Raw genomic sequence first — 16,288 nt, forward strand, 5'->3', positions numbered from 1 at the left:
CCTGGAAGCTGGGTTTCCACACAGCTCCTTGAGCGCCGTCCTTGCTCTCAGTTCCCTTGGACCAGCCCAATGGGTGCTTCAGCTGCTTATGGCCCAACCTAAGGCTTCAGCTCTTCCTGGCTCAAATTATGGGATGTTTCAGGCATATGTCTCATTCTTACCCTGGGAAAATATTCTGTATTACAAGATATCCCAGTGCTTCCTGAAATCCAGAGGCAGAACAGTACAGTGGAGAGAGTAGAGTTTTGCATAGAGAGAAATGTGGGCTTGAGTTCCCCACATCTCCCCTGCCTGCATCCACCATGCACGCCTTCTCAGGGCACTATGCACACTTCTCTTTATCCTCCTGTTTATCATGCATTATTGTCATGGTCTGTTTGCATCCTTGAGTCCTGGCCACCTGTTGGGCAAAGCAGTCAAGTACTCAGCTTCACTCTCCACCACTGCAGAGTGGAGATAATGACACTTATTTTGCAGGGCTTTGGGGATGGTTAGAAATAATATGCCGAGGCTAGGCACGGTGGCTCACACCTGTAATCCCAGCACTTTAGGAGGCCAAGGCAAGTGGATCATGAGGTCAGAAGATCGAGACCATCTTGGCTAACACAGTGAAACCCTGTCTGTGCTAAAAATACAAAAAAATTAGCCGGGCGGGGTGGTGGGCACCTGTAGTCCCAGCTACTCAGGAGGCTGAGGCAGGAGAATGGCATGAACCTGGGAGGTCGAGCTTGCACTGAGCCGAGATTGTGCCACTGCATTCTAGCCTTGGGCGACAGAGCGAGACTCCGTCTCAAAAAAAAAAAAAAAGAAGATGCCGAATCCAGAACCTGGCACAAACAGTGGCTCTTATAGTTGGTGTCCCAGAAGTCACTCGCTTGTTCTCAACTCCGTGCCCTGTGGTTAAGGCAGCTCCACCCACTGCTCCAGAGCACCAGAGTCTGCTCAGAAGCACCTTAGAAAGTGAAAGGAGACTGACCTCATGGATAGCCCTGAGTGTTCCAAAGGAGCCATCAGCCCACCAATGGGTTCAGGCTTATTTACTGAGCAGCTGCTGTGTGCCGGGTTGTTATGCTACACACTGGGACCCAAAAACTGAAACCATGCAGCCCCTGCCCTTGAGGCGCACAGTCCAGTTTAAGAGATACATGCGCAGACAGACCGTGACCGTGACGCACAGTAAGCAGAGGATGGAGTGAGGTGTGCACAGCAGCCTGAGAAGGGGTGCATGGTGGGTGCAGGCAAGGGAGGTGTGGGGAAACCTTTCCAGAAGAGCCACATTTGTGTTTGGGATGGGCCTTGAGGGACAGTGCAGGTGTTCGCCCTGTTCTGGTGAGAGGTGCAATGTAGTTGGACTGCCTGGGACCTCTGTGGAGGGGGGCAAGTGAAGGGCAGTCAGGACGGCATGTGGTGGTTGGGATGCTTCCTGGGCTCCTACATCACCCTCCCTTACCTCTGGGCCTTCCTCCCCATCATCAGGGATCCCGGGTGCAAGGGGCACAAGTTTGCACACAGTGGCCTGGCTTGCCAGCTGCCCCAGCCCTGCGAGGCAGATGAGGGGCTGGGTGAGGAAGAGGATAGCAGCTCTGAGCGAAGCTCCTGCACCTCGTCCTCCACCCACCAGAGAGATGGGAAGTTCTGTGACTGCTGCTACTGTGAGTTCTTCGGCCACAATGCGGTGAGTGAGCCTGCCCAGGCCAGAGAGGGCTGGGGGCCAGCCCAGGTGAGCAAAAGGGGCACACTGTTCTCCCCAGAGAGACCCCTTTGCTCACGGTGGCGATTACCGCGCTGGGGCCATGAGTCCTTGCATCTGCGTCCGCTCGCTTGATCCTCACAGCACATTCGTGAGATCGGGGTTTTTAAACATTTTGCTACCTTTGCTCTTCTCGTGGTTTCTCTTAAGATTGACTTTTTTTCCTTAGGCAAAAGGAAAGGAAATGGCAGAGAGAAAGCTATGATTCTGATGAGTATGTATACGTGTGTAATCCCAGAGAAGTGAACGCTTGGGCGTGATGAAGGCAGAGTGGAAGCAAAAAGGCTCTCAGTCCCCCAAGTGTGACAGCCAGCCGAGGGACAGGCCGTGAGCACAGACGGCGCCAGGAAGGAGGCTCAGATCAGAGGGCATGCTGGCTCTGGCCAGGGGGAGGAAGCAGTGCAGAAGTCTCATAAGGTGAAGAGGAGAGGGCCGCTGGTTAGGGTAGAGCAGTTGAGGACAGAAGAAATGAAGTAATTAAATTGCTAGTCACCTTTGAGCTACGGGTTATTATCCTCATTTTAGAGATGACAAAATTGAGGCTCACAAAGACTCGGTGACTCGCCCAAGGTCATACAGCTTCCCGGTGATGAAGCCCGGGCTCCAACTTGCTTTCCTGGCTCCCCAGTCAGTGTTTGCCCAGCTCTGCCCTGTTCCCTCCTAGTCCCTTCACCCACTGCCGCCTGGGTTCAGCCTGGCTGAGAGGGTGAAGCCATGTGGCCTTGGTGGCTAATGGTAGAGAGAACAGTTGTCTTGCTTCTCATCACATACTTGGTGCCAGCGGGTGGGAGTGCTATGGGCCTCCCAGGCCCAGGGTGTAATGTCAGCACCTCCCCCCCCACCAGCCGCCCGCTGCCCCGACGAGTCGGAACTATACTGAGATCCGGGAGAAGCTCCGCTCGAGGCTGACCAGGCGGAAAGAGGAGCTGCCCATGAAGGGGGGCGCCCTGGGCGGGATCCCTGGGGAGCCCGCCGTGGACCACCGAGATGTGGATGAGCTGCTGGAATTCATCAACAGCACGGAGCCCAAAGTCCCCAACAGCGCCAGGGCCGCCAAGCGGGCCCGGCACAAGCTGAAAAAGAAGGTGGGTGTAGGGAGAGCCCAGCTCTGCCATCTCTCCTCCCTGAGGACCCTCGCCCCAACCCCCAGGACTTCTGGGGCGTGAATGATGCTGGCTGCCAAAAGCCTCAGCTTGGCTCACTGTTCTGGGAAGGTCTGAATGAGTTGGGGAGGCATCAGGGTCAGGGAGCCTGGGGGCAAATAACTGGAGGAAAAAACGCATCGTGGCCTGAGAAGCTGCTTGTTGGATTCCTCCAAGCTGAGGACTTGCTTCAGTCATGTATTCATTCAGCAAACACTTCTACAAATACTGGCAGCCAAAGTGTGACACAGTTAAGTTCTCACCCAGGAGAAGCTGCCCAGTGGGGAGACTGACACAAAACTGGACAAGCATATTAGCATGTGACAAGTACTGGGATGAGGGAAGTCCCCCATCCTGCCTGGAAATGGCTTTACAAGAGGCTGACTGTGAGTACAGACTCCTCAGGAGGGCCCTCCTGGCAGCAGGCATGGCACATTCCACAGCAGCTTGACAGCCAAAACTGAGCAGAAGAGAGGCGGGATGGACACTGTTGTTGAGGGAGGGCCCTCGAGGCCCTGCGGAAGAGCTTTGGCTTTATCCTACCAGTGAGAGAAGTCACTGAGGGTTTTAATCAGAGAATGCATTTGGTCACACCTGCATCCTAAGATTATGGCATGGCCAAATGGAAGGTAGCTTGGAGGGTTCCAGGCAGGAAGACCTCGAGTTTGTTGCCTCAGGCAGGAAATGCAGGCCAAGGGAGAGAAGATTGATGGTGGGGCCAGAGAAGAAGAGGGATTTTCAGAGAAAGCCGAAGTGATGGGCCTTTGATCTGATGGCAGGAGAGGGAGATGGAGGCAGGGATGTCTCCCAGGTGTTTGCTTGGTGACCAGCAAGATGGTGGTACCTTTCACTGAGCCAGGATGGGATTTGCAGAAGACAGTGAATTCAGTTGAGGCATGTTGACTTGAAGGTTCCAGAGGAGAAGTGCAGGGCTAGCGTTTACCAGTGCAGAGATGTAATTGAAGCCAGGGGAATGAACCAGTCCTCGGGACTGAGGACAGAACCTGGTGAACTATTCCTGGGCAGCCTTCCTGCCAGATGAGCCCCGGAGCTTGATGGCTTGTCCTTTGTGGCTTCATTACCTGTTCACCTGCCTACTCCCAACTGCATCTGCACAGTGACACGCTTGGGAGCCCAGCATCCGAAGAGATTTGGGTGTAACAACCAGCTAGTTCCAGTTCCTGGGTGGTCAAACAGCCCTAGTGCTTTGGAAAGCCGAAGTGATTCACCATCCTTTTTCAGCCCCAAGGACAACCAGGATCCTGCTCCTGCCGCCTGAAGTAGTGAGCCAAGGGGTCCCACCGCTGCCTTCTGAAAGGGTCAGCACTATCTTTCTCCCATGCAGAATCACCCAGCCAGAAAGGTTCAGTGGGCTGCAGCAGTCTCTGGCCTTTCCTGGCTTCTTAGGGCATTGCTTCCCAGTTAGGTCCCCAGAGAGCACACCCGGCAGTTCCCAAGTCTGGTGTGCTTTTCATAAATAAGTGTGCCCACATGTCTCTTCCCCTTTACTGATAATGCTATCTTCTCTCACCTTTTCTTCTGACAAACTTTCCTTCCAAGTTCAGTTCAGCTGTTTCCTCCTTCATAGCCATCCTTTGGTAACTTCCACTGTACTCCCATCCCACTTCATATATCTGGAGGCTCTACTCACTCATCCCACACTGCACAGCTCCCATCTGGCAGGCCCAGGTGGAACCAGGCAGCCCTCCCTTTCCAGACTTAGTCTGGGGCTGCAGGCAGGGACAGATACACAGTGGCAGTGGCACGCATTAAGTGATTATGGTCATTATCTCTGTAGACAGCAGCCTTCTCCCTTGTCTCCCTCCACCTCCTGGACTTCACAGTCTGGCTCTCCACCAAAGCCCAGCTGCTCCTTCTCTCCTGCCTCAGGAGATGGACAGAGCTCAGCGTCTCTCTGCTCCCTTCTCCCACTGCCAGCCCATGACTCTCTCACCTTGTCTTTGTGTCTTCTGTTTACATGAAGGTGAGAGAGTCATGGGCTGGCAGCAGGAGAGGGGAGCAGAGAGACGCTCACCCTGCTCCTTAAAAACTGCACCCCTGGCTCTGTCATCTGTGACCTCCTGGCCACTCCTCCACATCCACTGAAGACTCCTCCCCCTTTCTCTTCTTCCCAGGCCAATCCATTCCTCACTCACTTGAATGGAGTAAGCATTGTAAGTATTAGTAGGAGGGCAGGCAAATTACCCATCTCTCACTCACCAGTACTCAGTTCCTTGTCCCGCTGTCTTTCTTTCAGACCCACTCAAACACCACAGCCCTGGGTTCCACCCTAGCCTGGCTCTCCCTTTCTACAGCTCAAGAAAAGCACGTGAGTGAATCTGTGGCAGCCGGCCATGTGGGCTTCTGCTTGCTGAGCTCCCGTGTCACCAGGCGGGCCTCTCATGGTTCCCTGGGCTTCCTGTGCCTTAGCATGTCCATTCCCCACAGTCCTTCTGTCAGGCCTCCAGTCTTCTCAAACCACTAGACCTACCCAGCCCACACCTTATTTTTTGTCAAATAACCTCACTTTCAATTTCAATGAGGAAAAAAGCCATTGTACAGGGATTCTCCCACTGTTTTGCCATTCCCACCTGCAAACATACTTTCTTCCTTGTCATGAGAGTTACCCTTTTCCTGCCTAAGGCCCGTGCAGTACTTTCTTCATCCCTCAGCCCAGTAGTAGGCTCCTGGTCTAGCTTAGCCTCTCTTCCGTGCTGTTCCCATCCACATTTCATTGTGCCCATCACTCTCTTTTTTGGAAGCAAACTGCTCCCTGAGACTGTTACCTCTCTCAACCCCTCTCTAGCCTCTTTCCTCTCATCACAGCCACATTTCTTGAAAAATGATGTCTGCATTCACTGTCTTCACTTCCACCCATTAGCTCACTGCAGATTGTTTTCTACCCACACCCTCTCCAGAGTCACTGGTGACTTTTTTGTTGCCAAATCCATCCTCCTCTCCTGTTCCTGTCGTACTCTTCCACTAGAGAATAGCTGGCATTTTGTGTTTGTTCTCCTTTTCACGCATTGTCTTTGGCTCCTCTGACCTCAGCCAGGCAGGAAAGGGAAGGGGGAGTACCATGTTCTCCAGATGTCTTGCCTGCCTGACATCCTTTCTGCCTCCTTTGTGAGCTCCTCTTCCTCCACTTGACCCTCCTTCATGGGGACATCTTCCTGGGAAAGAGAGATGCCATCTAGAAAGAGCCAAATAGTGTTTCCTCCCCCGCCCCCTGCATATCCATGTCTCCAACTGCTACTGGACACCTCCTCATGGACGTCCCACAGGTATCTCAGACTCCGCACATACAAATTTCAGCTTGTTGTCTTTCTCCAAACAGGCCTGCTATCCCTTCTCTGTTGTCTCTCTAGTCAATGGCACCGCCTCCCACCCTGTTGCCTGAGCCGGAGCTCTGGGCGCCAGCCTGGGGAGTGCATTATAGCAACCCGGAGCAGCGTGCCTGGAACTGGATCTCAGTTTGACACTTGGCTCAGCCACACTTGCTGTATGACATTGGGCAAATCACTTAACCTCTAAGCCTCAGTTTCTTCATCCATAAAATGAGAATAACAGAACCTAAGTCATAGATTGTTACGAGGATGAAATGGAGCGATGCATGGAAAGGTTGGGCAGAGTGCCTGGCACGTGTGAGTGCTCAGGCAGTGGGGCTGCTGTAGCAGCCATAGTGGCCGTCAATGTTTCTCTGACTTTTCTCATTCTGTCTTCCTACCCATCACCAAAGCCCTATCCATGCCACGTCGCTGATAGCTCAGACCAGTCGACTGCTCTCCACCCTACTGCCACTACCTTAAAAACCATTAGTAGCTGGACACTGCCCTCGGGCACAAACCCTGTAGGGCCTGCAGGGCTCTTCACGATCAGCCCCTGCCAGCTTGCCAGCTTTATCTCTCAGCCTCTCCTTTCTGACCTTCCTACCCACCTGCCCCACCCAACCCCTACATCCCCCAAAAAATCTGGGCTACAGCTGTACCTTTAAATGATTTGCATTCCCAGAAGATACTGAGCTTTCCCATTTCCAGCCTTTCTGCTTGCTATTCCTTATTCCAAGAAATGCTTATCCCGCTGCCTTCAGGATGATCCCACTCCCCCCTTCAGTGCTCAGTGCAGATCCTGCTGCCTCCAGGAAGCACTCCCTGGTGACCCAGTCTGGGTTGGGAGCATCTCCTCTAGGTTCCCAGATCACCCTGTGCTTTCTTCCATGCAGCATTTGTCACTGTCACTCTGAATTCAACAGGCTGTTTGCTGTTGTCTCCCTCGGCAGACTAAAGTCAGCGAGGCAGAGAATGTCTCACGTACGCTAAACTCACAGGGCCTGGCCTGCTGCCTCACAGCCTCAATGGTCGGTAAATGATCGTCAGATGGAATTGAGAAACATAGGAACTTCTGAAGATCAGGCCTGGGTGTATTGTCCTGGCTCTGCCACTTCCTAGCCGCCGCCGCCTCCTGTTCTTTCCAAAGTCGAGGTTTCTCACCTATAAGCAGAGGGTCATGATGCAGCAAAGACAGTAGCGAGGATTAAAGGAGACATCTGTGGGAAGTGCTCATGGTACAAAGCAGAAAGTGTGTGTTTCTGTGCTTTCTCCTCTTGATACCAGAGTGTATATGGTTCCATGTCATTCCCTCCACACCAGTAGTCAGACTTTTTGTTTTAGCAGCAAAACTTTTCTGTGAAATCTGTGTGGTGCTGGGGGAGCGAAGTGAAGGGCCCTTGGTCCTCGTTGGTCCAACCCAAGGCCTCTGAGCCCTACCCACAGCTAGAAAAGCTGCTCCCTGCGGGCCATAAAGCCCAGCCCCACCTTTGCACATGGGAAAGGACCCCAGACAGACTCTCAGCTGTCCTCATTATGACCCTGGAATATAGAGATACCTCTTCCTCCTAACTTACAAATAGGGAAAGTAAGGTTCAGAGAGAATAAGTGATTTGTCCAAGGTCCCACAGAACAATTGACTGTAGGAGCCAGGATTCACAAAAGACAAGTGCCTGCCTGGTGGGTTGCAGGGTCACCCTCTTTACATTGACTCTGAGGTGGTAGCAAGCCCTGGTTTCTCTCACCAGCTGCCTGTTCATGTTTCTCTTCCTCCATTCCCAAATCAGCTGGAAGTACAGGAGACAGTGGGAATCAATGGTGCCAGGCACACCACAGCCACCTCCTTCCCGAGGGTTTTGGTATCTGCCTCCTGTCTCCCTCTAAAGGCGTCGTTGGCCTTGACGTGGGATGGAGAGGTTGGGGTGACTCAGACCCCATAGACTTTCATTTTGATTCCCTAGGTCCAGGTCTATCAAAGCCAACCAGCAGGGCTTGGCCTCTCTGAGCCTTCCAGGCCTCACCTGCGCAAAGGAGCAGCTCTCACATCTTGGCTGTGTAGGCCAGTGTGGTTGTCCATGGCATGCCATTGGGCACACTCTAGATGTGGCCTTGATTACTTGAGACCAAGTGTGTAGCAATTGGCCTTTCTATGGGAACACCGTCCTCTTTAGTAATACCCAGATATAGTATCAGGAAGGTACATGTCCCCCCAACCAGAGCAATCTCATCTACCCCCACACCTGCCTGCTGTAAGACCCCGTGATGGCATGGCTTTTTCCCTACCAAGCGCAGGGGTAGAGAGAATGCCTCTCTAGTAGTGGTCTTCTTCACATGCATCCCCACTTTGGCTCTACTCCGAAATTATTGTCCCCATTTTGCAGATGAGTCCACTGAGACTAGGGCTCTGGGTGAACAAGCTGTAAAAACCCTACCCTCTGTGGGTATGACTGTACCCCTGCCCCCAGGACATGCACCTGTCTGGCTGCAGTTTGCTGTCACTCCTGCAGGGTGGGTAAGCAGGCTAGGATTTTAAGGCTTTGCCTCCAGCAAGTTAGTGGCAAAGCTGGGCCCCAGGCTGATGGGTCAGGTATCACATTGTGCCTGGCAGTTGACAGCCCCTGCTAAAACTGCCTCTTGTCTTGGCAGGAAAAGGAGAAGGCCCAGTTGGCAGCAGAAGCTCTAAAGCAGGCGAATCGTGTTTCTGGAAGCCGGGAGCAAAGGCCTGCCAGGGAGAGGCTCTTGGAGTGGCCCGACCGGGAACTGGATCGGGTCAACAGCTTCCTGAGCAGCCGTCTGCAGGAGATCAAAAACACTGTCAAAGACTCCATCCGTGCCAGCTTTAGTGTGTGTGAGCTCAGCATGGACAGCAATGGCTTCTCTAAGGAGGGGGCTGCTGAACCCGAGCCTCAGAGTCTGCCCCCATCAAACCTCAGTGGCTCCTCAGAGCAGCAGCCTGACATCAATCTTGACCTGTCCCCTTTGACTTTGGGCTCCCCTCAGAACCACACGTTACAAGCTCCAGGCGAGCCAGCCCCACCATGGGCAGAAATGAGAGGCCCCCACCCACCATGGACAGAGGTGAGGGGGCCCCCTCCCGGTATCGCTCCCGAGAACGGGCTTGTGAGGAGACTGAACACCGTGCCCAACCTGTCCCGGGTGATCTGGGTCAAGACACCCAAGCCGGGCTACCCCAGCTCCGAGGAGCCAAGCTCAAAGGAAGTTCCCAGTTGCAAGCAGGAGCTGCCTGAGCCTGTGTCCTCAGGTGGGAAGCCGCGGAAGGGCAAGAGGCAGGGCAGTCAGGCCAAGAAGAGCGAGGCAAGCCCAGCCCCCCGGCCCCCAGCCAGCCTAGAGGTTCCCAGTGCCAAGGGCCAGGTTGCTGGCCCCAAGCAGCCAGGCAAGGTCCTAGAGCCTCCCAAAGTAGGCAGCTGTTCCGAGGCTGGAGAGGGGAGCCGGGGGAGCCGGCAAGGACCAGGTTGGGCTGGCAGCCCCAAAACTGAGAAGGAGAAGGGCAGCTCCTGGCGAAACTGGCCAGGTGAGGCCAAGGCACGGCCTCAGGAACAGGAGTCTGTGCAGCCTCCAGGCCCAGCAAGGCCACAGAGCTTGCCCCAGGGCAAGGGCCGCAGCCGCCGGAGCCGCAACAAGCAGGAGAAGCCAGCCTCCTCCTTGGGTGAGTGCACCAGGAACCGAGCGGCTGACCCCTACCCCAGCCAGGCCACGGGGTGGAGGGGCAGCCTTTGTGTGTAGGCAGTGCTGCCCCCAGAGCATAACCCCAGAGGCCTGGCCATGGGCACTGAGCCCTCCTGGCTGTGTCTTCCTAGACGATGTGTTCCTGCCCAAGGACATGGACGGGGTGGAGATGGATGAGACTGACCGAGAGGTGGAGTACTTTAAGAGGTAGGTGTGGGCTGCCTGCTCTCCCACTTGTGGAGGACTCCAGGTCAAGCCCCGTGTTGTGCCTCAAGCCTCAAAAAGGCCTGCTCCCTTGGCCCTGACCCCTTGGGGAGGCTCACCGCCCCCCCCGCCAGGCCCTCTCCCACCAGCCTGCCTGCTGAAAATCCATGGAGCAACTGGGCAGGATGGCACATCTAGGAATGTGCAAGAGAGACAGGAGGAGGCATGTCACGCCCCCAGAACCAGGGCTTTTTCCAGCTATGTTCACTTTATTATGTCTTCACTTGCACATTCTCTGCTTTGCCTGGGCTGAGGTCAGTGAAGCAGTCTGGACCAGGAGTCTAGATGGCCATGAACATGCAGCCTACTGATACATGGCATAGGGTTGGGGAGGATAGAAGGGGTGGGGGCTGGCCAGGAGGCCTTCCCAGGAGAGGTGGTAACCAAGTTGAAACCCGAAGAGTAAGAATGAGTTGGGCAGACAAGATGAAAAGGTATTCATGCCAAGGGGGGCAGTGAGTACAGAAGATTAGGGTGAAAGAAACACAGCATACAGTCACCCTCCATATCTGTAATCGAAAATATTCAGGAAAAAAAATAGCAATACATTACTAAATAATGCAAAATGTTTAAAAATTAGTATTTTTAGCCAGGCATGGTGGGTCATGCTTCTTATTCTAGCACTTTGGGAGGCCGAGGCGGGGCAGATCACCTGAGGTCAGGAGTTCAAGCCTGGTCAACTTGGTGAAACCCTGTCTTTACTGAAAATACAAAAATTAGGCAGGCATGGTGGCACGTGCCTGTAATCCCAGCTACTCAGGAGGCTGAGGCAGGAGAATCGCTGGAACCTGGGAGGCAGAGGCTGCAGCGAGCTGAGATTGGGCCACAGAGCGAGACTTTGTCTCAAAAAAATATGTATTTTTACAGGCGTTGGCTCATGCCTGTAATCTCAGCACTTTGGGAGGCCAAGAGGGGGCAGATCACTTGAGGTACCTGAGGTCAGGAGTTCAAGACCAGCCTGGCCAACATGGTGAAACCCTGTCTCTAATAAAAATCCAAAAATTAGCCAGGCATGGTGGCGGTGCCTGTAATCCCAGCTACTTGGGAAGCTGAGGCAAGAGAATCGCTTGAACCTGGGAGTCAGAGGTTGCAGTGAGCCAAGATAGTTCCATTGCACTTCAGCCTGGGTAACAGAGTAAGACTCTGTCTCAAAAATAAATAAATAAAAATAAAAATATAACTACATAGCATTTACATTGTATTAGGTATTTTAAGTAATCTAGAGATGATTTAAAGATATGGGAAGGCCAGGCACAGTGGCTCCCGCCTGTAATCCCAGCACTTCCGAAGGCCAAGGTGGGAGGATCGCTTGACCTCAGAAGTTCAAGACCAGCCTGGGCAATATAGTGAGACCCCATCTCTTATTAAAAAATAATAATAATAATAATAATAAAAGTATATGGGGGCCGGGCGCGGTGGCTCAAGCCTGTAATCCCAGCACTTTGGGAGGCCGATACGGGCGGATCACGAGGTCAGGAGATCGAGACCATCCTGGCTAACACGGTGAAACCCCGTCTCTACTAAAAATACAAAAAACTAGCCAGGCGAAGTGGCGGGCGCCTGTAGTCCCAGCTACTCCGGAGGCTGAGGCAGGAGAATGGTGTAAACCCGGGAGGCGGAGCTTGCAGTGAGCTGAGATCCGGCCACTGCACCCCAGCCCGGGCGACAGAGCAAGACTCCGTCTCAAAAAAAAAAAAAAAAAGTATATGGGAAGAGCCGTGCAGGTTATATGCAAGTACTACACCATTTTTTATATAAGGGACTTGTGCATCTGCAGATTTCGATATCTGGGTAACTAATCCCCAGCAGATTCAGAGGGACGACTGTACTTAAGGGAATGATGGAAGCCAGCCCAGCAGAGCTAGAGAGTCAAATACCAGATGAGGAAGGAAGTAGAATCCCAAGGCAGTTTCACTGTCTTCATACGTTGTCCCCTGGACCCAGTCCAGAAGCCAACAAGCCAGCAAAGCTCCTATGCCTGCTAAACACTAACACCTGAGAGCCAAAGAGGTTGTGTAGAGAACCTGGTTTCTTAGTGATGGGGACATGGTACCTTAGGAGTCCAGTGAGGAAGAGAAGGAACCTCTGATTGTGCTTCTCCTGTGTCCCCCAAACCCAATAGGTTCTGTTTGGATTCTGCAAAGCAGACTCGTCAGAAAGTTGCTGTGAACTGGACCAACTTCAGCCTCAAGAAAACCACTCCCAGCACAGCTCAGTGAGGTACAGAGACCCCAAGAATTACATCCACTGCCTCTCCCTGTGCTTGGCCACATTCTATACCCCCGCCAGACCATTCTGTGCTCTGGGGCATAGGGAGTTGGGCTTTGGGCGTGGGAGCCCTGGCCTGTCTGCACCTCCACAGCAATGGCACAGTTGGCTACAGCCTCCAAAGATCTAGGCCCCATCTCCTCTTACAGCCACTCACCTGTAGGCCTCTGTTCTCCTATTACTCCTCCCTGGGCCCTCCTGCCCATGCTCCTGAAGGTCCCCTTCCTGGACTGGCATCTCCTAGGGCATCACCAGCAGGGTCTTAACAGCTGCTTTCAAAAGTGCCCAGATAGCCATCAGACCCATGGGGGCTGTCCTCACCCCTGATGTTATCAGTCCTTGTGTCAAGTCCCACTTCCTGCCCTGGGCTCCTCAGTGTAGGCTACCAAGGTGCTTCCTAGCTGAAGCAGTGTAAGAAGGGGCCAGCCCTGAGTGAACATCGTGGGGGTGCAGATGGGCTGGGCCAAAGGCTTGTAGGTCATTTAGGCACGGAGGAGTTGATGGCAGCTCCCCAAAGCAGGACAAGTTCCATGAGGATATTGGTAGCCACATTGCCTCCTATAAAAAGAGACCTGGGTGCCAAATGGCTTTGGAATCCTCTCCCAGCCACCCACACAGGTCCTTTTGTCTGAAACAATGATGTACCAGATGATGATCTGGACTGGGAACAGAAAACTGGAGAAGGCACTGGGCCTGGAACCCTACTGATGAAGAGAAGGGCAGCTAGCAGGCAGGCCTTAGGCTGGGCTGGGGGCTGAGTGGCTCTGCAGTTTCGTATCTCAATCCTCAGCTGCGTCCCTGGGGTCAGGCCTTTTCCGGCTGGCAACCACATAGCTGTCCTGGAGACTATGGAAGGCAGTCTGAGGGGGCAGGCAGACTGAGCTCACAAACAACTCGCTTCTCCTATGATGGCCCCACCTGTCTTTCTCCTCTTTCCAGTGCCAGGCCAGCTCCTCTCTGGGCCTAAGCAGCAAACTTCCTGGACCCTCAGCTCCCCAGGGGCAGCTCAGAGAGCCTGCAGCCAGGACAGCCTTCAGAGCTAGGACTCCCTATGACCCTTGTGCTACCCCAGAGTCCAGACCGTCTTCTTTATGCTCACTTTAGTCCTCCTCTGCTCGGAGCAGCCCCCTTTGCCAAACTGAGATGCCCACAAGCCCCAGAAGCATCTTCCAGATCCAAGGTGCCATCCCGCCTCTCTTCTCCACCTCCATGGGAACCAGGAGTAGCAGGAACCCCAGGCACTTCCTCTGTTATCCCTACTGAGAGAAAAGAGATCGCGTCTCCTCCCACAAGCCCAGTTCTGTCATCCGAGAAATCAAACACAATTGTCTCCTTCCACTCCCTCCTCTTGACCCTTTTTCACCTGGTCTGGCCTCTTTTCCAAGATAGTAGATGCCCCTCTCCCCACCCCCTAGTAAGTGCTCTCCTTTGACCTTCTTCACCCTCCCCCGGGCTGTGTACCTAGAGTCAGAGGCAGGAGCACAGCTGCACAGCTGGCCTCCTGGCCCCTGCTGATGGACAGCGAGTGCCAAAGGCTGGATCTATTCAAGGATTATCCCACACCTTGTCAGGATCCCAGGACTGGGGCTTTGTCTCCCAACCCATTAACCTGCCTCCTCTGCTACAGGTGATTCAGGGAATCTGTTCAACATTTTCAGCCCAGGGAACAAAAATAGCCAGCAGTTTCTGCTACCAGAGACCCATGGGTACCTAAATGGCATGGGGAGGCTGGAGCATGGGCCGTCGCTTACTGTGATTCTGCTCTTTTTTTCTTTCTCAGGCCCTGCCCAGGCTGAGCTTCTTCAGGGCGTCCTGAGGCCCCGACTGCCAGCTGAAGGCCTACAATTTTTCCGTGTGCCCCACCTACCCGCCCAAGACCTTCTCTGCTCCCCACCATCCTGGACCAACCAAAAGCTGAACGGATGCCACACTGTGCTGGGGCCCCTTGACCTCAGCAGAGCCGCTTCCTGGTGCTACGCAGCCTCCACACTCAGAGCCCGTGGACTGGGCTGGCCTAAGGGCCGGGGCTGATGGTACTGCTAGCCCAACACTGCTCTCTTTGTGTTTGGTTTTTTTGTTTTTATTTTATTTTTTTCCAATTCTTTACTTTTGATACTGTGAAGATCTTTCATGCCGAAAGATAAAGCAACATTTGGACACAGAGTTGGCATGTTGGTGATTTGCGGGTCTGGGCGGGGAGGGAGTTGAGGGTGTGCTCAGAAGCATGGGCTCTCCTAGTCACTAACCCTAGCATGTGCCATGCATCAGCAGTTTGGTACTGCTGTCCCGTTTTACAGGTGAGGAAACTGAAGCCGATAGGAAAGTGACTCAGCTGAAATCAGTCTGGCCGATTTGGCTCGAGCACAGACTGGTATGACTCTGGCATCTATGCCCTTTTCTCCTGTTGGGAGGTCTCTGGAATGTGAGCCTAGGGCAGCCCCTTCCCCACTCTTTCTTGTTTCCCTCTTTGCAAGATGGGTGAGTTGGAGGGGTTGAAGTTGGTCTCTGTGCATCTGGATGTCAGAAGAGGTCTAGGAAAGACCCTGAGGCCTTCATGGATCTGTAGCCTGGGCCATCAAGGCCGCTCACACTGACTTCACACAGTCATGGGAAGTTGGGGGTAAATTGAGTTTCTTTTTATAAATTAGATCTGATTTTCCAGTGGGGGTGGGACATGTAGCTGAGGACTTGAGAGTTAAGAGGATAATGAACTCTTATGTAAAGTCAAGCAAACTACCTCATCCCCCGAAATGGATGATTTGTAAATTTGGATTTTAATATAATGAGTTTGCCCAAAATGCCCCTCACACACTTGTGTCTAAACTCCATGCCCCAAAATTTAGTTTCTGCTCCTAAAACCAACTCAAGTTTACATGGGGAGCTAACAGGGTCACTAAGAGTCATGTATTTGGGTGTTGTGAGCAGGATCAGAAACCATGTATCCTCCTCTATCCTTCCCAGGTTGAGACCTACCAAGGGACTGGCAGTAAGCACTAGCTTCTTTTTTTTTTTTTTTTTTTTATAGAGATGGGGGGTCTTGCTATGTTGTCCAAGCTGGCCTCAAACTCCTGGCTTCAAGTGATCCTCCTGCCTTGGCCTTCCAGAGAGCTGGGATTACAGGAACAAGCCACTGTGCCCAGCCTAAGCTTTCTTTACTAAAGAAAAGAACAGCAGTGCCCACAGACTCACAATTCCTGGTTCCTGGTCCCTGGCCTTTCCCAATCCCCAAGGGAAATGTGGACGCTGTGAAATCCCTGTGAAACCTTTCTCTGTAAATTTATTGGCTGTGTTCCCCTCCCCATGGGCTCTTGTACTACACTTCTGCCCTGCAGTTGAATTGGCAACACTACCTAAAATTCTGCTTCATTCAAAATTTGCAGGTCTGATCAAGCAGCCCATCTACCTATGGAAACAGACTTCTGTGGCATTTGGGACCTTCGTGCCTGGGCCCCTGACTCCAGTACTTGTTCCAGCCATGCTGGATGACCTTCCTCTGCAGTAAGGTCTCACAACCGCAGGTCTCCCAACTTTCACATATTTTCCTCCTCCTTTAATTTTCCCCGTTTGTCATGAATTCCTGTGTATCCTTCACATCCCAGCTAAGAGGCCATTGTACTATGAAAACTATGACACTTCCAAAAGCGGTACCTTGTCTTAGGTTTTTTTGTTTGTTTGTTTTAAGATGGAGTCTGGCTCTGTCGTCCAGGCTGGAGTGCAGTGGCGCCATCTCGGCTCACTGCAAGCTCCGCCTCCCGGGTTCACGCCATTCTCCTGCCTCAGCCTCCCGAGTAGCTGGGACCACTGGCGCCGCCACCACGCCCGGCTAATATTTTTATTTTTAGTAGAGACGG

At 53.1% G+C, this 16,288-nt stretch overlaps 1 protein-coding gene across 19 annotated transcripts in view; it reads left to right on the forward strand.

The window, feature by feature from the left end:
• Window positions 1–14,600, forward strand: part of FAM193B (family with sequence similarity 193 member B) — a 35,602-nt gene extending 21,002 nt beyond the window's left edge. For 12 of the 19 annotated variants that reach the window (XM_030926809.1, XM_030926806.1, XM_030926808.1 and 9 more), the window contains 8 exons: window positions 1,477–1,675; window positions 2,596–2,835; window positions 5,028–5,066; window positions 5,150–5,221; window positions 8,865–9,885; window positions 10,037–10,112; window positions 12,292–12,389; window positions 14,218–14,600. In XM_030926809.1, the coding sequence (XP_030782669.1) occupies window positions 1,477–1,675; window positions 2,596–2,835; window positions 5,028–5,066; window positions 5,150–5,221; window positions 8,865–9,885; window positions 10,037–10,112; window positions 12,292–12,388 (1,744 nt within the window). In that variant the 3' untranslated portion in view covers window position 12,389; window positions 14,218–14,600. Of the gene's footprint in view, window positions 1–1,476; window positions 1,676–1,919; window positions 2,168–2,595; window positions 2,836–5,027; window positions 5,067–5,149; window positions 5,222–8,864; window positions 9,886–10,036; window positions 10,113–12,291; window positions 12,390–14,217 lie in introns of all 19 variants that reach the window. The other 7 variants (XM_030926822.1, XM_030926824.1, XM_010386456.2 and 4 more) reach the window with 5 other exon arrangements.
• The last annotated feature ends 1,688 nt before the right edge of the window (window positions 14,601–16,288 follow it).

Source organism: Rhinopithecus roxellana, chromosome 3 (assembly GCF_007565055.1).
Source record: "Rhinopithecus roxellana isolate Shanxi Qingling chromosome 3, ASM756505v1, whole genome shotgun sequence".
NCBI lineage: Eukaryota > Metazoa > Chordata > Mammalia > Primates > Cercopithecidae > Rhinopithecus > Rhinopithecus roxellana.